This window comes from Astyanax mexicanus, chromosome 5, assembly GCF_023375975.1.
Source record: "Astyanax mexicanus isolate ESR-SI-001 chromosome 5, AstMex3_surface, whole genome shotgun sequence".
Taxonomy (NCBI): Eukaryota; Metazoa; Chordata; class Actinopteri; order Characiformes; family Acestrorhamphidae; genus Astyanax; species Astyanax mexicanus.
The window spans coordinates 13,917,139-13,940,233 of record NC_064412.1 but is presented as its reverse complement, the minus strand read 5'-3'; the positions used below and the strand labels follow the sequence as shown (position 1 = coordinate 13,940,233).

Here is a 23,095-nt window from a genome sequence, read left to right as displayed (position 1 = left end):
CAATTATGTTATTATAACTAAAAAAAAAATGTGAAAACTCCAACATTAAGCATTTATATATGACTAAGTTACTGTTTGGATTTGCTGTCTTTGAACAAATGAGAAACCATAGCATAAAGTAGAAACTGGTGCGTTTTCTGATTCTGGCCCAGCTGTTATCTGCTCTCCCTGTAGTTTCTGGACTGGCTCCTGTGAGAAGTAGAGGCGTGTTTGCTTAAAGTAAATGTGATAAAATGTCAGCGACATAGTGCAGTGATGATGTCACGGACCTTTATAAAGGCTACGTATGACACTCATGAGCTGTGATTAAGGAATAAAGGTATGAGCTGCCCTGCAGTGGAGCCAATGTCCGTATTTGATTCTAACAAAAACTAGGTTTATTTTTGAGTGAGGGAGGTACAGACTTTATTAATTCAGAATAGAAAATATAGTAAAATATTTAACAATAAACAGTTATTGGTAATTACCATAATATGTACTAATGAACTATTCAGACAGAATATACTGTGTGTGTATTGGTATTTGTGAGCAGCTTGCCGCTTAGTTGTCATTTAATGAGGAATCTGATTGCTGTTCTGATAGCTAACGCACACCAAGAGAGTCAGGTAGAGAGTAGATTGGGTTGTTACAATCTAATGATTGTTCAATAGATTAAAACGTCATTTAGGCTGTGATGGTAAATTAGCAATTAGCTGTGTAATGTACTTTCAGGTGGAAATTATTGAAGAAAGACGTTTGCTGACTGATTTCTAGCTAGAAATAGCTTCCTCACAATTATTTGACAACATTTTATAGAGTCAAAAGCTGTCTAGACTGGTCATAACAGGAGGATCTTTTTTTGTCTAGTATTTGTCTCTTCCTCTTTTTATATTAAAGCACTTACCATTTACTAAACTGGCTCAGTCCAGCTTGTTCCATCTCTACAGAGTCGGCCATTGCCCACCATTAAAATTATTTTCATATTTGAATTATTTTCAAATACTGTGCCTTCTTTTTTTTTAACCATTAATCATATTTGTAAGACTTCTCCTCAGATATATATTTTATGTCCTGTCATACATGCGTACTGTGACCCGGAAGCACAGAGAGGAGCAAATTGACTTAAAAACGTTCATTTATTTAAAAGAGGCCTCTACTAACACTCAAACAAACTCAAATAAACATACTGACAGCCCAGTGGAATTCTAGTCTCTTAACTTTAGTGTTTTTGTGTCCACTTCGTCTCAGCCTGCCTCTCACCATCGACGTCTATCGAATGAAGGCTGAGGCAGGGTTTTCATGACTGTCCCAGCTAGCTGCTCAATCAGTCCAATGCAGGCCAGCTGGGACAGACCGTGGCTACGAGTCATGGCATGGGGCGGACCCATGGTTGCCCCGTCTCCGCACGTCACAATACACACAGTCATGGCAAGCTGCACAACAGGGCGCACAATTTGGTCTACAAATATTACAAATATTAAGTAAATTATTATGATTAATTGCTGAACAGGCAGGAGTGCTTTGTATATTAAACAGCATGAAGGTTGTGATGTCAAGGTTAGGTTACTGAAAAAAGGTGTCAGGTTATTTTTTAAAGGGACAGAATTAAATTAGCTAACTGAATATTTGAAATGCCTAAATTACTTTCATTACTACACATATGGTAATTACCAATTATTGGTAATTACTTTATTGTGAAATAAACTTCTGGGTCTGGGTAAATTGTATAGAAATGTATTTGTATTTGTTCATAATCACAACTATTGTAATTAAAAAATCTTCATTTAAAACATTATTTAATGTCATTATTTTTCATAATTTCTTTGGATCAATTCTACCGAAGGTTAAGAACATTTTACCTTCTTATATGTATTACCATTTTGGAGATTTGCTTCCTAGACCGACAACTTTCAAGTAAAGCTGATTGAAGATGTTCATGGATCAGTGTATCATTTTGGTCAGATATTAGGATGTGACCACTATTTAGTAATGGTAGGATGATTCATCAGTTGTTTAAGATTAATGTACACAGTTATAGAGCTTCACATTAAAGAAAAGTTTGTTGGAAATAACAGCAAGGAAATAACAGCAGCTAATCTCCCAATACTGTTTCATTTGATATATTGCCTGGACGTTTATGTAATAAATCTAAAAAGATGGGAGCAGCTGATACAGACAGAGAAATGATGGCTATCAGTATGGTGCGGTGTCAGGCCAATAAATGAACGGTGTCAGACACCATCAAAACTCCACACGACTCTTGCACTAGGTTCTTTATTACCTTATCTATCGCCATATTTGTAGTTCATTGTTTTGCAGCTTTACATTGATTTTCTGTCTTTTGTCTCAGGGCCAGGAATACACTTCCCATCTGTCCTGAACTGCAGTCTCAGGTTCTGAACTGCTATAAGGAGAACAGACACCAGACCCTACACTGTTCTTCACTGGCAAAGGAGTACATGAACTGCATCAACTCTGCCAAGAAGGTCTGTATGTCTGTATGTCTGTCTTTCTTGGGTGCCATAGAAAACCAGGTTTTTAGAACTGCAGGTTGGTTTACAGGGTTTAGACTGCCAGCCCAAATCTGGTTTGGCCAATCTAGATTGTATCCAGATTATTTTTTTTTAGTCTATACAGCCAGAAACCACATTTGGAGCTGGTTTGAAATGCGAATACAATCGTATTTGTACAGAAACATCTTAATACAACAAACAATGACCTTGTCAAGCCCAGAGTATCTGTTAATTACTGACATCGACCCTGTTACCACAGCAACCAATACAGATTCAGTTGTGTTGTCTGAACATCCAAATCCGATCTGATCATTTGCAAATGGCAGTGTGGACAGCATCAATCTCAACAGATCTGATTTGACAAATAAATCCTATTTGCCAGCAGCAAATAAACAACCGTCTAATAAACAGTTGCGAAAATAATGAAAAAAAGAAGTGTTGGGACAACACTATCAATGGAATACTGAAAAAAATGGAGGTGTTCCAAAACGTTTGACTGGTAATGTATTTATATTTGAATCACTGATGTTTGTAAGCTCCCTTTGAATGGCGCTTTCCCATGTTAAAGCAAAAAACCTGAAATGTGTATTTTTTCCTGAGCTAATGTGTGAGAGGATGTTTGCGCCTCATGAAATGTGTTTTGATAATTTTCACTGGGGATATTGAAATGCAGTGGCCTGTATTATCTGTGTGTGTGTGTGTGTGTGTGTGTGTTTGACACCTAAAGCCTTTTATCTCTGTGTACAACACAAGGCTCCTTTTAATACAGGCTCACTCATGCATTTTGCAATGGGAGAGAGAACAGCTTTCATTAAAGACAATGTGTGTGTGTGTGTGTGTGTGTGTGTGTGTGTGTGTGCATGCGCGTGTGTATGTGCACACACTTGTCTGTCTGTGTATGAGCTTATTGCACACGTGTCTCAAAGACTGTGCGGGTGAATGGTCGAGCCCTCAAGCTCTAAGGCTGGCGTGTGGTGTGGCACAGTGCCAACTAGAGCAGGCAGGCTGCCAGCAATAAAGCTTCAGCACTGAAACATAGTCTAGTGCTAAAGAGAGACTAGAACATCTGAGTCTAGTGCTGAGGAGAGACTGAAGCATCATAGTTTAGTGCTGAAGAGAGACTGAAACATCAAGGTCTGGTGGTGAGAGGAGAGTCTGGTGCTGAAAGAGACTGGAAAATCATAGTCTAGTGCTAAAGAGAGACCTGAGTATAATAGTCTAATGCTAAAGAGAGACCGGAGTATCAGAGTCTGTAGTGCTAAAGAGAGACCGGAGTATCAGAGTCTAGCGCTAAAGAGAGACAGGAATATCTGAGTCTAATGCTAAAGAGAGACAGGAATATCTGAGTCTAATGCTAAAGAGAGACCTGAGTATAATAGACTAATGCTAAAGAGAGACTGGAGTATTAGAGTCTAGAGCTAAAGAGAGACCGGAGTATTAGAGTTCAGTACTAAAGAGAGACCGGAGTATCAGAGTCTAGAGCTAAAGAGAGACTGGAGTATCAGAGTCTAGCGCTAAAGAGAGACAGGAATATCTGAGTCTAATGCTAAAGAGAGACCTGAGTATAATAGACTAATGCTAAAGAGAGACTGGAGTATTAGAGTCCATTGCTAAAGAGAGACCGGAGTATCAGAGTCTAGAGCTAAAGAGAGACTGGAGTATCAGAGTCTAGCGCTAAAGAGAGACCGGAGTATCAGAGTCTAGCGCTAAAGAGAGACAGGAATATCTGAGTCTAATGCTAAAGAGAGACCTGAGTATAATAGACTAATGCTAAAGAGAGACTGGAGTATTAGAGTCTAGAGCTAAAGAGAGACCGGAGTATCAGAGTCTAGAGCTAAAGAGAGACTGGAGTATCAGAGTCTAGAGCTAAAGAGAGACTGGAGTATCAGAGTCTAGCGCTAAAAAGAGACAGGAATATCTGAGTCTAATTCTAAAGAGAGACCTGAGTATAATAGACTAATGCTAAAGAGAGACTGGAATATTAGAGTCTAGAGCTAAAGAGAGACAGGAGTATTAGAGTTCAGTACTAAAGAGAGACCGGAGTATCAGAGTTCAGTACTAAAGAGAGACCGGAGTATCAGAGTTCAGTACTAAAGAGAGACCGGAGTATCAGAGTTCAGTACTAAAGAGAGACCGGAGTATCAGAGTTCAGTACTAAAGAGAGACCGGAGTATCAGAGTTCAGTACTAAAGAGAGACTGGCGTATCAGAGTCTAGAGCTAAAGAGAGACCGGAGTATCAGAATCTGTCTAAACATTAGGTTCTACAGCTAAAAAGAGACTGAACAAAAGAGTCTAGCGCTAAAGAGGTAAGAATGTAAGCATTCAAAGCTAATCATGTCATTTTGTATTAGATTATTATGGTTTATTGTTAAAAGAAAAAGACTCATATGATAAAGATAAAGGTAAAATAAAACAGGGGTTTAGATATTGGAATTAGATTGGGCTCAATACTAAAATAAGAACAGAATTAAGACTCTTGTACTAAGAAAAAAAACTGAATATCAGGGTTCAAATCTAAATAGTCAGCTAATAGCCAGCAAAGACCAGAATATCACTATAAAGCAAAGTGTTCTATAAATGATGCTATGAATAATAGAGCTCATTGCAGCAGAAAGTACCAGCCTAGTACTATTGTATGCACTAGATAATTATAAAGTCTAGAGTAAAACAGAGATGAAAGGAGTGTAGGACTTTATGAGGTTAGCTGGTGTGAAATGGAAGAGCAGTCATGGAGGGAGATGGTGCAAAAGAGAGCACAGTAAATATTCCAGCAGCTTGACCTAGAAAGGGCTCCAGACAGCGCACTGTTGCACACTAAACATTAATACTGTGCAGTGCAGTGGAGAAGCACAGTATCTCACTCCCGTTCTAAAGAGAAGTGATTTAATCTGTCTTCATTGGAAGATTCTAATGAACAGCTCATGAAGGACTTGCCTATTAGGTAAAGTGTTGCATCAGGTGTGTTTAATAACGCTGAAGTCTGCCGTGCTTTGGCCCTCCAGGGCATGGAGCCTGACACACATGTGGACTAGATTAACATACCCTGTTGCTAAAGAGCAACCAGGTTTCCAAGTGCAGCTCATCCCAGTACTCATGAGAGACTAAAGCCCTGGTGTCAATGGGGTGCCAAACGAGACCAGTCACCTTTGGGTATTAGCACTGCTGGAGATTGATTGCTTAAAGCTCCTGAAAAGGGAAGAGAGATGTCATTAAAGAGAAGCAAGGCTAAAAAAAGAAAAGCAAGGGCATAAACATTAAAATGTAATCTATCAGTGACATTTTCCTTGGCATCCGGGGCCTATATTTCAGGCGTGTCTCTGGGTATCCGACTATCTTCCTCATATTTTTAGTGAGTCTGACAGGTATTGTTTCATGCATCCTCTTCCTAAGCTGCGGAAATGTTAAGACTGTCCACGAGAACCACACCGCCTGTGACATTATCTCACTGTATTATCTTCTCGTGGACACCATCCTTTCCTATGCCTGCCTTGTCTTAAGGGTATCTCATTGCACCTTTCCACTCTCTGAACTCAGCTGCTGTAATCCTGCTTACACAGGATGCCGCTGGCTTTTCGTCTGATAATTTAGGCAGCAGGACCAAAGAGAAATGTCAAGCAAATGAAGGGTTTTCCCTTGCTTTTTTGTCCTTCTTTTGTTTTGTGTCATTCTTTGAGTCTGTCTTGTTTTGATCTTCTCTCCTCTAAACCAACCTCCCCCTGACAACCTCTCTCACTGCTATTTTCTTATCCTTGCCTTCCTCTGTACTGAGGGAAAGCCTGTATGGAACAAACTGACCAGTTCTTTTCATTTTCATGACATTTTCTTGCATGTGCTTGGGTCGGTAGTTTGCTGGTGGTATCCAGCACTCTTCAAAATAAATGATTTTTTTGAGCAATGCCTCAGGAAAACCACATTTGGTGTCATAAAGAGCCATGTTTGAGGTAGATATATATGAATCTAAAGATCCTTTTAATTGGAGTGGAGGTTTTTTAGACCTTTAAAGCTGTACCGTGTAGCATTTGTTCCTTTAAAATAACAGTTTTAAATCATTTTATTGCTCCACTGACTGTAATAAGGAGAATAGTAAGAGCAGGCTTTTGCTTGGGTGGTATATAATGGCTGAAGCTACTGTCAGCACCTAAATACACCAATAATTCAAACACACACAGTTACCAGTTACACAGTTTCCACTCCATCAAGTTAAAAAATTTTCAACTCCAGCTGTAAAGCTCCCGTTATCATGTGTCATTTTTAATGAGGCAACCAATAAAACGGGAGTAAAACTGAACCAAAACGAGCGAAGGGCTGAACAGTGTGACAGATTTACTCGTATTTATGGTAAATATGCAAAACTCAAAGATCAGCTCGAGTTCACTGGTGTATGTACCATGCTGCAAATTGTTATCAGCAGGATTTGATAAAAATCCTTGAGAAACAGAGCCCTCAGCAGCTTTATTTGGTAAGTACATACTGTAGTAATCCAATCACTCGAACCACATTCAGAGGTGGTCAGAGGCGTATATGAACACATTATTGTTGTAGTTTAAACATTTAAAGCATCTTTATGCATCCTGACAGCAAAACACCGCCTACGTTAACCACATCACTACTGAAACATAATAAATACTATCCATAATAACATAGTTACAGAGAGACACTCCACACAAAAAAAACAGACGCATTCTTCCGGAACTAGTCTCTCCTTCAGCATAATTGATGTGAGAAGTCTGATTACAAGAGGTCACAGGAGACACATTTAAAATTTCAGGTGTGAACAGCTGAGTTTTGGAAGTCATTTTTGATCAGATCACCTAGAATACATTTTAATGCCTTTTAGTCTGTCTATTCACAGATGTGATGTGATGTGTTGAGCAGGAAGAAATTCTCTGCTTCTTCTCTGCTTATAATGTGGATCCATGTGGATCATGCAGGCTTGCACCCATTTCAAATATTTTGTACTTTTTCGCAAACTATAATTTCATTAATTTCAGGGCAACTTCCAAAAATCTTATCTACCCTACTGTTGTAAGACTCCGCAAGCTGAAGTTTCAAAACTAAACATGACCGTACAATGACTGTAATTAAGGTCTCCTCTGTCTTTATCATTGCTACTATGGGCTCTACACACTGGTAACTACAATTTGCAATGCAAGTTTACAAGCTTCTTACATTCCCAGCTTGTCCAGAAATGCATGTAAATGCCTTTAAAGCTGTACTATGTATCATTTTTACTTTTACAAAAAAACAGATTCAAAATATTTTTTTTTGCTCTGCTGAATGTAAAAATGAATATAGACCATTCCCACACCTGCACATTTAATAATGCATAAACATAAATAAATAACAAACCTTTCATTCCTTTTATTGTTTTAAAACTGTAACTCTAACTGCTAACTAACTGAACTGTGCTAACAAGTCAGAACTTTGGTAAAGCAGATAGGACAATGCTCACGAGTCTATATGCTTCTTTCACTTTCTTATTTCAGCTTGCTCAGAAATATACACTGACTGGCCAAAAAAAAAGGCACCACCTGGATTTAACTAAGTTAATGATCTGGTGTTCCTGCAGTTCAGCAACAGTATGTGCTAAAAGAATGAGGTCAGCTGACTACCTGAATATACTGAATATAGACCATCAATGGATTTTCTCTTACCTGATGAACACGGGCGTATTGCTAGATGACAATGGCAGGATTCGTTGGGCTGGAATTGTGAAAGAGTGATTCAGGGAGCACGAAATCATCATTTTCACACATGGATTGTTCACCACAGAGTCCAGATCTTAACCTCATTAAGAATCTTTGGGATGTGCTGGAGAAGACTTTGTGCAGCAGTCAGACTTTACCATCTTCAATGCTGCAAGATCTTGGTGGAAAAATAATGCAACACTGTATTGAAATAAATCTTTTGACATTGCAGCAGCTTTTCAAAACAATGCCACAGCGAATGCCTGCTGCGGTTTGTGACTTTTTTTTTTGGCCAGGCGGTGTATATAAGTGTCTCCGTTAGGGGTTGTCTTAAACTGCAAATTACACTTCTTTCCTATAGGGGAGCTCAGGAGCAAGAAAGTGAAAGTGGTTCTTTTGTGGCACCACTCAAAGAACCTTTTGAAGTACCTTCATTTTTAGGAGTGTACCTGTCCTCCAGTGTCCACAATACACTCTTATTCCTTTATCCATGTGTAAAGGCTTTTTCACAGCCCCTCATTCTCTGCTGATTTCTCTGGGCGGCAATCCTGTTTGTATGCTGAGTGCTATTGAATCTCACGTCAGCTCCTCTTAAAGTCTCAATCTGAGGTCTGAGCGTGGAGCTTCAACAAAAGTGGCTTTAATGGCTGTCGTCGCTGAATAAAGACCACACACCATCTCGCAGACAGATCCTAATGACCAGAGGCTGAACTTTTCATGGAGAGAGATGGACAGAAAGAAAGAAGGAATGGGAAAGAGAAAGCAAGAGATCTTCAGTTATTATTGACTGGGGCTAGGTTCAGTGGTTTGTCTCTATGACATGCTGTTGTTATGCTACACTCACATTTTGATAACAGTCTGGTTTGGGGTATTAATTATCCACTGTATTATAAACACAGTGATAATCAGCTTGTTTTAATCATTTTAATCATTTTGATGACTGTGTATGATTTACAATTTTTAAAATAGTCACAGTGAAAATGAACCACATAGTTTTGGAGCCAAATCAAAGCACGCATCAGGGAAGCTCAGACACAACATGCGACATGATGGATGTTTTTTGTTTCGTTGGTTTGTTTTGCACAAGAATTTCCAAGAATAATGGAATAATTTTGATTGTACATGGTCGAATATAGATTTTTCTCCATTGTTAATTTGAGGAAATTTATTTATAACACAGCAAAGGCTGTCTTTCAACCTGGCTAGATCTCCCTGTATATACAGCATTTTAAACTGCTTGCACATTTAAACTCAATGCCATTTTAATACCCAATACCTTTTAATACCTTGTAATTTTAAAATTAATATCTTTATATTTCTCATTTTATTCACATTAATTTAATATTTAATGGGGCAGCCTTGGCCTGGAAGGTTGCCGGTTCACGTTGTTAAATCAACAGGACGTGACTGGAGCGCCCTTGAGCGAGGTCGGTACCTAACCCCCGACTGCTCCCCAGGCACATGAGCTCACTGTCCCCATAGTGTGTGTGTCTGTGTGTGTTACAGGCAGAGGTCAAACTCCTATGTGTGCAACACATGTAGTGGTTATGTCATTATTCTGTTCTATTCTATTCTTTTATATACCCGGTTTCTCTTCTCTTATTTTTCTCTTTTGTTTTCAGCACTTTGCATCTAAATTGTTGATAAAATATTTTATTTATTATAAATTTGTCCTGTAAAAACCTTGAGAAAGCATTTGTTTTCCTATCAAATCAGTTTGCACTCCATGGACAGCAGTATTGGGACACCTGCTTTTTTGTGTTTTCAGAAATCAAGGAGTCACTGACATTTAAGGCCAATTTTAAATTGTAAAAAATAAGAGTATCGTTTTGCAATTGTTCAAACATTAAGAATTTTGTATGTGTATTGTGTATACATACATTCATGTGAAGTTTTATATATTTTTTTAATGACCATTCAGAGAAAATGTCTGTGGCCATACAAAATGCAATGTGGTCCAACCATGATTTATCTTAAATTTGATTAATTTCCTATTTTTTTTTCGTCATCAGGTACATTTCTGAGTAGTATAACTTGTAACGTGTATAAACAAAGGGTTTAGATTACATTGAGTTTTAGTCATGTAAAACTTATAACATTTTATTATTTTTTTAAATATAAATTTTAATACAGTTACTGCTATTATGGGTCTCACCATATTGTGACATTTTAAAAAACAGAAAAATAAGAGTTAAGTAATATTTTTGGAAAGGTCAAGTGAGTACATACAGCTCTGGAAAAAAATTAAGAGACCACTTCAGTTCCTGAATCAGTTTTTCTTTTTATTTTGCTGTTTATAGGTAAATGTTTGAGTAAAATAAACCACATTGTTCTATTCTATAAACTACAGGCATGATTTCTCCCAAATTCCAAATAAAAATATTGTCATTTAGAGCTTTTTTTTTGCAGAACATGAGAAATGGCTGAAACGTTTTCAGACCTTAATTAATGCATAGAAAACAAGTTTATATCCATAACGTTTTAAGAGTTTAGAAATCAATATTTCGTGGAATAATCCTGGTTTTTATTCACAGTTTTCATGCATCTTGGCATGTTCTCCTCCACCAGTCTTACACACACCTTTTAGATCTTTTAAAAATCCAAGCAGTTTAGCTTGGTTTGATGGCTGTGTGATCATCCATTTTCCTCTTGATTATATTCCAGAGGTTTTTAATTTGGAAAAATCAAATCTTTATTTTTTTTCCAGAGCTGTATATGATAAGTACTACATTAATATTTCATTATTTTATGCATTTATTTAAAAAAAAACTGAAAATATTGCAGTCAGTCAGGTGTTACAGAGTTGAGCAAAATCTATCATTTTTATGGACACCTCAATAACTTGTACAACAAAATTTGAGGCCAGGGTAGAAAATATTCATACGGTACTTTATATTCATCTCTAATCTTTACTTTTACAACTTTCCAGCCCAACAGCAGAAGTGTGTTTTAGTGCACTTCTTCTGCTGAAGGGGTATAGCTGTAAATATCCATTAACATGGTTTAGATGGGCTAGAAAAATCCCCTGTAGGCACCATGTAGGATCATGCATGTTTTTCCTGCAGCTCTTCTTAAGGCCGTTTCTGTCTGCCGTGGTGAGAGCGATCTGTCACAGCAGATGAGTGTGGAAGAACAGAGAAGGAATGAGGGATGGAGGGGGGTAAGGAGAAAGAGACTGATGGAGAAGGGAGAGCCATTAAAATAATCTCATACAGAGGTGACCTGGGCAGCTGGCGAATTGGCAGTGATTGAGAAAGAACGCACACACACACACACACACACACACACGTGTTTGATTTTTTTTTTTCTGTCTCAGTGTGCATACACTCTTTCAGTTGCTGTCTTGTTTCTCACACTCCTACAAAAACACATATAAACACACACACACACACACAGCCATGTGCGCTCCATTGGAGTGCTTGATCAGTGTCAGTATAACACAGCATCATTACCCCTCCCACTGAATGTATGACATCCCATCGCGGCTCTGCTTACTGATAATGCACCTTCAACATTACAGCGGGGGCGATACTACAGGGAGCCTGTAGACAGGCAATAACTAATACACACACAATCACACACACACACACACACACACACACACACACACACACAGGCTGTAGCATCTGATGAACTCGCTGATCTATCTATCATAGGGTCACGGCATGGTCACACTAAAGATGACAAAGCGCTGCCTCACTTTATTACTGCTTTAATAAAGAGGCCATCTCCCTGACCCACTCATTCCCTCTCTCTTTCTCTTTCTCTGTTCCACTGCGTTCTCTCCTTCTCCCGCTCCTATAGGTTGTCCGAAGAATTAAAAAACATATTACAGATGGTGGATATAAAATATATAATACATTTTCTAAGGATAAACACTATAGATCACAAAATTCCATTTTTTGCTGAGAGTTTGGTAAGCACACTGTATGTTTTCAGAATGTGATTTTCAATATATTTTGACTCTGTTAATGCCTGGTCACATTTTGTCTTAAGTATCAGAATTATATCTACATAAGGTCAAGCCATTTTACCAGTTTTCTGGTAAACTGTATATTTTCATATCGAATTTCTAAAACATCTGATTCAACATATTAGCAGCTTTATAATTTGTTGAGTCATTTTGGGTCCACAAGAACTTCCTTCACTCATATCAACATTAAAAGTACTGATGCATAGTGAAGTGTATAACAATAATGTATCTCCAGTGGCACCAGTCAAAAGGTTGAATATGCCTCTTCTTATTCAGGGTGTTTTCTTTTTATTATTTTTAACATTGTAAATTTAATTTTGAAGCTATACAGCAACACATGCAGAATAGTGTTGTAAATAAAACGTGTTAAACGAACCAGAAAATGTTTTATACTTAAGATTTTTCTAAGTAGCCACATTTATCTTTGACGACAGATCTGCACACTCTTGGTATTTTCCCAGTGTCTTAATAAGGAGAGTGACCTGGAATATTTTTCTCAGCGTCTTGAAGGAGTTTCTGGAGGTACTGAACAATAGTTGCTGCCTTTCCTTCACGCTGTGGGACTCCAGCTCATCCCAAATAAAAAAAATCACAGTTCATCAGGTTTAGGTTAGGCCATTGTAGAGGAAAATCCATATAGTTTTAATTGTTTTTTTATGTCTTAAATATTAATCTAATGCAGAAAATACATTCAAGAAAGAAAAAAAGAAAAACACTGAATGAGAAGGTGTGTCCAAACGTTTGACTGGCACTGTATGTGAAATAATTAACTGATAGTTTGCGTTAAGTTAATGTGTTTGGAGCAAAATAAATGGGCAAGTACGAGGATTTGAGCAACTTTGACTAGAGCCAATATGTGATATTCTAGATGACTAGGTCAGAACATGTCTAAAACATGTTCTTACGGTTTTTACGGTTTTCAGTGGTCTGTACCTACTTAAAGTGCTGATAGAAAGGGCAATAGCTGACCCAGTGACAGGGCCGTGAGCAACTAAGGCTCACTGATATTTATAGTCAATTTAGACTAATCAATTGGTCTGATCTGGGCGCTGAGTGGTCCAGCAGTCTCAAGCGCTGCCACTATGATCGGGAGATTGCTTATTCGAATCCCAGTCATACAGCTTGCCATCAGCTGCTGGAACCCTAAATATACTTGACATCATATTAATGCTGTCCAATTTCTCCTCCTTTCACATTGTCTATTTTAATGGCAGATTGGAGAATTAAAGCTACCAGGCAAAAATTAAAATACCTGATTGAATGTGCTTTTCATATTTTTATCCAAACGCTTTTGCTGAAAAGTGTTTCGCATATACATTGGAACTGAAAAAAAGCATATGGAAGCACAGCTCAAGAAGCTCCTTAAGAAGCTGCTTGAGAGAACATCAAACGTGTTTAAAGACGCTTCTTGTACATCAAGGCATAAAAGAGGCTTGAGTGAAGGATCAAATAACTGAGATAAGATTGAATTGATTTATGTCTTTTGCTTTGACTTTGATATTTTCTCTGCTGTACCACATTTTTTGAACATCTGTGTCTAAAAATAAAGCTGTGCATGATTTTAAGCACAGCTGCTACATTAGCAGTATTGTTCCCACCATGTTCATGAGCTTATCTATATTCTATTGACCTATTAAATTAAGTCATATGCACTAGGGCAGAGGTGTAGAGGTTTGGTTCTGATGATCCACCACCCTGCAGAGTTCAGCTTCAGCGTTTATCTAACATGCCAGGTAATGAAGGGCCATCTGATCACTATTCTCCTGGGTGGTAAACCTCCAGGACCTGGACTGAGCAGCCCTGTGCTAGTTGAATTGTCTTTGCTGAAACACTATTATTTTCACCTTCCTCTGATTTTGATCTGATGCGTTGTAATTTAATATTTTCACATATACAGTAGGTGTTGAATATTTTATACTGTCTTTTTGCTTGCACTTTGACAGCTGCACCACCTGAAAGCACTACCTTAATGTTTTGCAGCTCTAAGTGTTTTAAAAAAGCGTTATGTAGCATTTTTACCTTAAAATAACAGCTTAAAGGAGAACTCCAGTGTTCTCCAAGTGGACTTTTGCTGTAGTAAAACATGATAAAGAGTACGAACCTTTGTTGAATAGCCCACCTCCGCTCTCCTGCAGCTTTCCGAGATCCAATAATTTAGTGCTTTTTGCCCAGCACTCTTGACAACGGATGCTTTGGGGCATATTTTGCCCCAATAAATCACTTTTACACGATTATTCAGGCTCAAAGTAGCTCCACACCTCATTGGTAGAATGTCGAGAGCCCTAACATTTAAAAATGAGGCATTAATAACTTAAAAAAGTGCACAAAAAGATTATAAAAGCCACTGTTTACAACCCATAGCGTTAGCTAATCACTGGCTGCCGCTATCACTGTACTGATCATGACCATAGACATATATACATAGATGCCACATAGCCTGCCTACTGGCGTAGCAGCTGGCTGCCATATTGGAGGAGTCAACCATGTGACCCCAGTGCATTAATTTACACTGAAGGTTTTTAATACACCTATAATAATCACAATTCTATAAATTCTTAACAGATTTTCACATGGTTTGGTTTGATACAAATGGCAGAGATGTATTAATGATTCCGGATCCTGTCGCTCATTACAAATACGTGCTTTCATGCTGAAATACTTTGTATTATTATACCTTTAACAAAGACAGACTGTAGGTGGAACCCAGGAGCAAGAAATACTGGCTCTGTTCACCCCTAACATGCATTAACATCCATCCTGGATGATCTCATCTTAAGTGGTAAGCAGTTAATATTGGTGAGAACAGGAAAACAACATGTCTTGATGATTCAGTCACTCAAACCATATTTTTTTGAGTGGTCAAGGACGGAAATTACTACAATATTATTGTATTACACATCTCAGTGCATCCCCGTCACTAAATCACCAACGGCATTATCCACGTCAAATCTTTTTATGTGATTCTCACGTAATGCTCCTTTAAAGGAGCACTCTAGCCAGTAGAGTAGGAACCACCCCCTGCCCTTTGAATACATGGACCTTGCGGTAGGAGGAGCTTTGGAAAAAAATACAGTTTCTAGCAGCTTTCTAGCATCTTCCTTCTGCATTGCAGCTAGTGCTGCCTTGCGTCATCCACTTCTTTATTCTTCCTCGGGTTCCCTGGGCAACAAAAGCATTAATGCTGACAGATCTCCAATAAAACACTCTCTTTCATAAAATCACTGCATTGGAAAATGCTTTTCATCATACATTATATCCTAAAATAGCTAAACTAATAGCTAACTGGTGGCCACAATTTCCTGCTGATGTGAATTGGGACTCTTTAGGCTTTCTAAACATCAGCTCTCGATGTATGATGGAAGATATGTTCAGACTGCCAATCTGATTCTGATTTTTTTGCATATTGAGATCAGATTGATTTTTGATAGTCTGGACAGACAAAAAAAACACATATCTTTTGCATCACTAACAATGCAACAAAAATTGACCTCCTCAAATACAGTGACGGAAGCACAGGGCTCCAAGAAGAGTGCCAAAGGATAGTCCAAAGGATAGCTGGCCTTGTAACCACACCAACCCATGCAGGTACATTTGTGACATGATTAGATCTGATTTTAACTGATTTGGTTTGAGAAACAATCCCCCCACCATTTCAGTGCAAACCCCAACTCCCTAGGCTCCCTAAGCTCCCACAAAGCAAAAGAAATGACAGCTACATATGAAACTCCTTTATGAGGTGTCAACAAAAAATTGATGAACAGCTTTAAAAAATCGGGCTGCTAATTGGCTTGATAAAAAAGCGACTAATATAGGGGCTCCAAGTGGTTCAGCGGACTAAGGCACTGCCACTATGATCAGGAGTTCACCGGTTCGAATCCTGTTCATGTAGTTTGCCATCAGCTGCCAGAGCCCTGAGAGAGCACAATTGGCCTTGCTCTCTCTGGGTGGGTAAATGGCGCTCTTTCCCCTCATCACTCCAAAGGGTGATGTCGATCAGCACAAGGCGTCTGTGAGCTGATGTATCAGAACCACTACTAAACATCTAGAACAGCTACTCGGCAGTTGCATCAGCAACAGTTTAAAAAGAGGCAGTGGCTAACTTCATATGTGTCAGAGGAGGCATGTGCTAGTCTTCACCCTCCTGGTGTTGGGGCATCACTAGTGATGGAGAGAGTCCTAATAAGTGGGATGGGTAATTGGCCATGTAAATTGGGGAGAAAATAGAAATAAAAAGATAAAAAAGTAACTGATGTCAAAAAGCAGTTATTGGTTATTGTTATTGGTTTTATTCTAAAATGTATGTATGACGCAATGCATGCACAATCTCTTAGCTTATGTCTCCTTGTTCTCCAGTCAACACTAGTGGGATTCTAAGCTTTGGTGTTCAAACAACACAACCGAGATTTCATGCAAGATTTCATAATAAACAGAATGTGGTATTGTCTGTTTCCACAATGCACATTGTCACATTTTCCCATCACAATGCCTTGTGTCATGATGCTTTGTACAGCCCTAGAACATAGCCTAAGTGTCTCTGAGGCATCCCTCAGGCTGTTTTTCTTGTTTGGACCTCAAAAATGTACCTTAAAACAGTTGTAGAATTGTGCTTTATTGTAATATTAGGATGTCATGTCTTTAGAATACCAAGCCCTAGTAGTGTTCTGTGTGTAGAATAAACTAAAAGCTGTGTTTGATGTAAAGACACTTGAGAATGAGCCTTTAGCAAAGAATGAGCATAATGTATGTATTCACTGGTGGATGTTTTGGTTTCTTCCTGTGTGCAGAACACAATGGTCAACCATGGATGAGGAGGATGACGACTTTGAAGATGAGCGTGAGGAGAAGATGGGCGGCATAAACCACAGCTTGAATTCCACAGAACCACTTTCAGTGTGTGAAAGAGAGAGAGAAAAACACTGTGTGCGTGAGTGTTTCCGCACATGCTTCCATTTCCATGTATGTGCATTTAGAGGTGCTGTGCGTGTGTGTGTGTGTGTATGAAAAGAAAATGCCCTCTTCGGTCTGAGAGTGACAGCAGGAGGAGGGGTTGTATGTTTGCTGGGGATTTTGTGTGTGTGTGTGTGTGTGTGTGTGTGTGTGTGTGTTTGCAGATGATGTTGATTTGCTGTGATGTACTTGGCTCGGCAGTGGCACATCTCTCACAATAAAACATCTGCACTACCACTCACTTCATTGTGAGCACTCAACCTCTGTCCTTTAGCAAAAGGCTGCATTTTAATGATTCTCTCGCTTTCTGTCCTATACACACACTGAAACACTCACACACACACACACACACACTTGGGTATACACACACATGCACACATGGAGTAAAATTCTTCAGTGCATCATGACCTACTGACATGACAAAAGTCAAGGCGGATGAACTAGTGTCATATCACATGACTTTTGCCATGTCCAATGAAAGCTTACAAATGCTGCACTGATCTGTAGTAGAGCTTAGATTCTCTGCCCGAACCCGACCTGACCCGAGATTTCCCACCACATTCCTCGGGCCGGGTCGGGTAGGGCTTATTTATAAGCGCTGTTTTCACTCCCGGAGTTTCACAGCGGGCGGTGTTGTGCCGATTCTCTTTGCAAGCGGGAGTCGGATTCAGTGGGGAGTCGGATTCGGCACAACAGCGGCAGCGCGCGCCACCTCGCGATCAGTGGCGTTAGTTCTTGTGTAAAGCGCTCGCGCTAGCCGCAAAATACGACAGAAAACACTGAGAAACTGCAGAATTATGTATGGGATTACAATATGAGCGCGAGGAGTTAAAGAGAAACAGGAGATACAGTGTGTGAGAACATTTACCTGTGAGTATCTCATACACCAGAACACGCAAATCTCTCTCTCTCTCTCTCTCTTTCTCTCGTTTGTTTCTTAGATTGATCTCTCTGATGAGATGTGTGAAAACTAATAAAAACTAGCAAGCCCACTCTAAAAACGAATTAAAACTTACTGAACTGTAGGAGAAAAAATAAAATCTCAATAAAATTAAACTATAATGAAAAATGTTATCACATAGCTCTGGGCGCACGTGAACTCCTCCACGTTTGACTTGCAGCATTGTGTGTAGCTGTTCTTAAAAATCATTTTAATTAAATAATAATTCTATGCTTCAGTGTTTCAGTGTTAATTAACATAATTCTCATCATATTTTGCTCATTCAAACAGCCCGAAAACAGACAGTTTATGGGTCGGGTTGTGCTATGAGCACGCTGGCTACTGTTCAGCCCCACTCACAAGATAACGCCTCAGAACTTACACATGTGTGAGAGTTCTCAAGCCATCCCCTGAGGTAACACTTCTTAATTCATTTTTCATACTGCTTTCCCAAGACTTTTGACATGTCATTGTATATTTAAAGTTTCAGAACCGATTAAATTATAATCTGCATCTTTTAATTTTAGGCATTTAAACCATCAAATAAACATCACTTCTGCTTGTTGTCTATTTTAATAACGTTTGTAAAATATTTGTTTCAACTAAAAAAATGTCTAACATATTTTAAACTTTTTTATTTTGGTTCTTTTCTAAACCTTACACACGCTTACAGGTTTTTACACATTATTTCATTTTGTTTCATTTTGTTTTTATGGATTTTCTACTGCACTTTTAAAACAATCTGATTCACCCAGTAAATAAAATGCACTACATCCACACTCAAGAGTCCCAGAAGCGACAATTGCCTTATAGCAATGTGTGTTTGGATTAACCTATTTATCTCCACCACCACTCAGAGCTGTGCTTTTCAGTGCTGGTAGCTCATGTAACACAACGTCAGTTAGTTTTCTTCTTCAAGCATGTTCAGCTGTCCAATGGCTTTGTTTCGGCAACTATTTGAAAAAAAAAATGCTAATGGTTGGTCCAAAATGAATATTGGCTATATTCTTGCCAATAGCATGTCATAGATATAATAATTATATATTTTTTATCAATATATTACTATATACTAGACCAGATTTCTATATACTATATATTATTTCCAGTATAAGTTTTTAGAAATCTTAGTTTCTGATTCCATGAATAGCACAATACTTTTAGCATATACTCTCTGTCTGTACAGATCTTTAAACACGGCTCAGCCGCTTTCGTGTGTTGATGTTGATGAAGATGATAAAGTGTCTGAATTCACTACTTGATAAAGTAAAAAGTCTCTCCCTATATGATAGAATACTAATGAGGTGTAATTAGGTATATCACAGCCTTAGTGTTTAAATCATCAAATGGAATTCCAAAGCGATTCAGAGAGCGATGTTAGTAAAGATCATAAGTCAATACATCTGCTAAATATACATAACAAAGTGAACTGCTAACGTCTTGTTATTCGGCAATGGATGTTACGCTAACAGCAGCCGCTGAGCCCCTGAACACCAGACTCTCTGAAGAGATGCATTTAAAATAGCAATCAGTTTACTGCCGCTCATCAAATAGCAAAACACTGACTGCTAACTGCAGGCTACTGCAGTCATGGACGCTGAATTAAATGTGGAGCCCAGTGTTTGTTTTCTTTTTCTCAGCTCCTGCAGTCGTCTGAACGCTATGCTCGTGTCTGCAGCTCCCAGCACAAATCTTCTGCCTAGTTTTTTGCGACTGGTGAATGCTGATGCAGAATCATGAACTGGCCGAATTCATTTATTAGTTCGTGTTTTTACTAGTGATTAATTACAACAGTATTCTGTGATTAACTGCGATGAATCACACTTGTTCTTCTTAAGAAGCAAGTTTTTATAATGTAAATAAAAGAATGAATATTAGTAATGTAAAACGCAATTATATTTATATTAGTGGTGTCAATTAAAATATTAGTATATACTTGTACAGGGGTTGGACAATGAAACTGAACACCTGTCATTTTAGTGTGGGAGGTTTCATGGCTAAATTGGAGCAGCCTGGTGGCCAATCTTCATTAATTGCACATTGCACCAGTAAGAGCAGAGTGTGAAGGTTTAATTAGCAGGGTAAGAGCACAGTTTTGCTCAAAATATTGCAATGCACACAACATTATGGGTGACATACCGGAGTTCAAAAGAGGACAAATTGTTGGTGCACGTCTTGGTTTCTATGGTCCGGATCAGTTCGGATGAGTTCTGTAGTTGGAGCATATTTTCCTTCTGTTTGGTTTGGTTTCACACAGACACAAACCTAAACGCACTAAAATGTGCACCAATAAACCATGTGAGCAGATTGTCTCCTCTGATTGGTCAGAGCTGTCTTGTGCGGTAAAAAGAAATCAAATATAGCGAGAAGATTCTGTGTTCCAGTGCGCATATCTGTACAGTCTGAAGCTGCTTTAACACAGAATGCTGAAAATTTGATGCTGCGCTTTTAATTACAGTGTTTTCAATGGGACGTGCAGCACTCACTGCGTGCAGTGTAAACAACATGGAGCAGCAGAGACAGCATTTGTTCATAGCAGTATATTATCTGGCTAATATATCAGAATAAACTGCGTCAGATTGAGAGGCGAAGACCAGATTACGGCGAAAGTTGAGGTCAAACTTGGTGGAGCATAAAAAAATAATAATGCGTTCCAAAATAATTTCATGTGTTAACGCTAGTTTGAACTAGTGGTGTCATTATTCTGTGATTCAACATTATTATTATTCACACTTTCTCTTTTTCTTAAGACTTAAGATTTTAATATTGAATGTTTAAATGTAAATAAAAGAAGCAATGACAGATTTGTAATGAATGAAATTGCACTCATATTAGTTAAAAATAATTGTATTAATCACAATAATAGTAATGATTAAAATCATGATTAACAAGTTAACTCTGGTTCCTTCATGTATTGTAGAAGGGAGAAAAGGTATAATTGTGCATTGGATTTTTTATTTTATTTTATTTTATCATACGAATCAAAACCCCTCAGGCTGTACTGCTGCTTTCCAAAAGCACTGCAGAAACAGTGCTGCAGCTGTAAACTATTTACTCTCATCTCTCGCTCTGATAAAGATTGACAAGATTCTAACATGTGTCTTTATTAATGTCCTTAGTGTCCATTGGTCAATTTTAGTAGGCTGAGACTTGAGCCTTTTTTTGCTAAAGTTTCCAGATTACTCACATGCGTTAACAGGTTAATGTTTTTACTGCTAATTAGTACAAGAAGCAAGTTGACACCTACAAAAAGCAATACTAATGAGGGAGTATGAATCTATTTTGGTCGCAGCCTTTATGCACAACATGCAATAATGCGACATTTTTCACAAAATTACCTTTAGGCAACTCAGAAGTCTATCTCTATCTGCATTTATCATTGAGAAAGTTCAGCTCATGGGCAGTTTGTTCATATTTTCCCAACAGTTGATTTATATCTATAAACTAAATATCTGACCTTTTAAATAAAAAAGGCTTCTCCAAAACCTTCTCTAATCAGCTGATGTGATATACCTATAATCTAGTTTTACACATTTTAAGTAGTAATAAATGTGTGAAAACTTAATTTCTTCATATTTATTTGTTTGGTTATATTACCTCTTATGTTGTCTCTAAATATTGTAATAACAATTCACAGTAAGGGTACATTGATTAACAGCACTTTCTATAGAATGTCTCAACTAATTATTAATGGACACTAGCTAAGACATTGTTAATCATTACAAAATGTTTTATATCTCAATTAATTATTATTTTAATTATTATATTCTCGAGCAATGCAGTTTAGATAGGTTTAAGAATGTCCTTATTAGTGTCAATTAGGTAATTAAGTAATTTACACATTTAACTATTTAACAATTTTATTACTGCCACGGCTACTGTTAATTGATATTCCTCTAAATGGAAAGTGTTACCAGTATTGTTTAAATGAAAATCAGATAAATTACAATAAAAAAGTACATAAATTTAGATATTTTAATAATTTATATTATATTATATGTATTTTCATGTCATCAGGATTTCTCACATATACTAATATATAACATCACATCTACTTTAGAGTATATGCTTAATGTAGATCTGGTGGATCCATTATTTAAAAATAATTAAATAGAAACAAATACAAATTGTTTTACGAAGCAAACTTAATACATCATTGGGTTTTTTTTTCTTCTTTATTGGAATACTTTACACATGCACAGAACACCATCACATTAGCCTACAGGAGAAATAGATACCAATTGTCTGTTTTAATGAGATGAAAATGTGACGAATATGACGATAGAAGCTCTTGATTTATCAATGAGTGCAATTATTTCTCTTTAATAGGAGCACTGCGACACACCTACACCTACACACACACGTGCACACACACACACACGCACACACTCGGAGGCACACGCTCTCTCTTTCATGAGATTTTGACATGTGCGACTCTCTTGTGAGCTGCTGATGTCCTTTCACAGCTCATCTCCAAAGCAAATTATCTCTGGAAATCCTTAATGAACTCGCAAAGGTCTGTTCTGCGGTAACCCTGAAACATTATTAACTTTCTCTCTCTCTCTCTCACATGTGCTCTCTCTCTCTATTTTTCTATTTCTGAGTTGTGTTTTTCTCTCTCTTTAAGCATCGGTGTAGAACACTCAGGTAGCTCTTACAAGTTTTGACATCCCTTGCCATTGTTCAGGTAACGTTGCCATGGTAACTGCAGTGTGTGTATGTGTGTGTGTGTGTCTGTGTGTCTCATCGGTAGTGGGGTTCAGAGGAAGTGCGATAACCTTTAGCCTCCGAAGTGCAGTGCTCTCTCCGTCACCGATTCCTTTTATTAAATGCTGCTTTCTCTCCTGGCTCTCCTCCTGCTGTTTGGGAAGCTCGGGCTGTCTTTGTGCTGGAGAGCGCAGAGCTGAGAGTTCCTCTGAGCTGTGTTTTGACCTCAATAAGCACTGCTTTGGTATGGAGGATTATATGTCTCGCTCACGTAAATGGGAATAATTTGCCCTTGGGACCTGCTTGTGCCACCTCCATCTTCTCCCTGTTGATGTGTTACAGGGGACACAC

General features: G+C 38.2%; 1 protein-coding gene across 3 annotated transcripts in view; it reads left to right on the top strand.

Moving 5' to 3' along the window:
- The window catches only part of chchd6b (coiled-coil-helix-coiled-coil-helix domain containing 6b), a 53,207-nt gene extending 35,866 nt beyond the window's left edge, over positions 1-17,341 (top strand). For all 3 annotated transcript variants that reach the window (XM_007253306.4, XM_007253305.4, XM_007253307.4), the window contains 2 exons: positions 2,330-2,465; positions 16,938-17,341. In XM_007253306.4, the coding sequence (XP_007253368.3) occupies positions 2,330-2,465; positions 16,938-16,961 (160 nt within the window). In that variant the 3' untranslated portion in view covers positions 16,962-17,341. The remainder of the gene's footprint in view (positions 1-2,329; positions 2,466-16,937) is intronic.
- Positions 17,342-23,095: the final 5,754 nt, after the last annotated feature.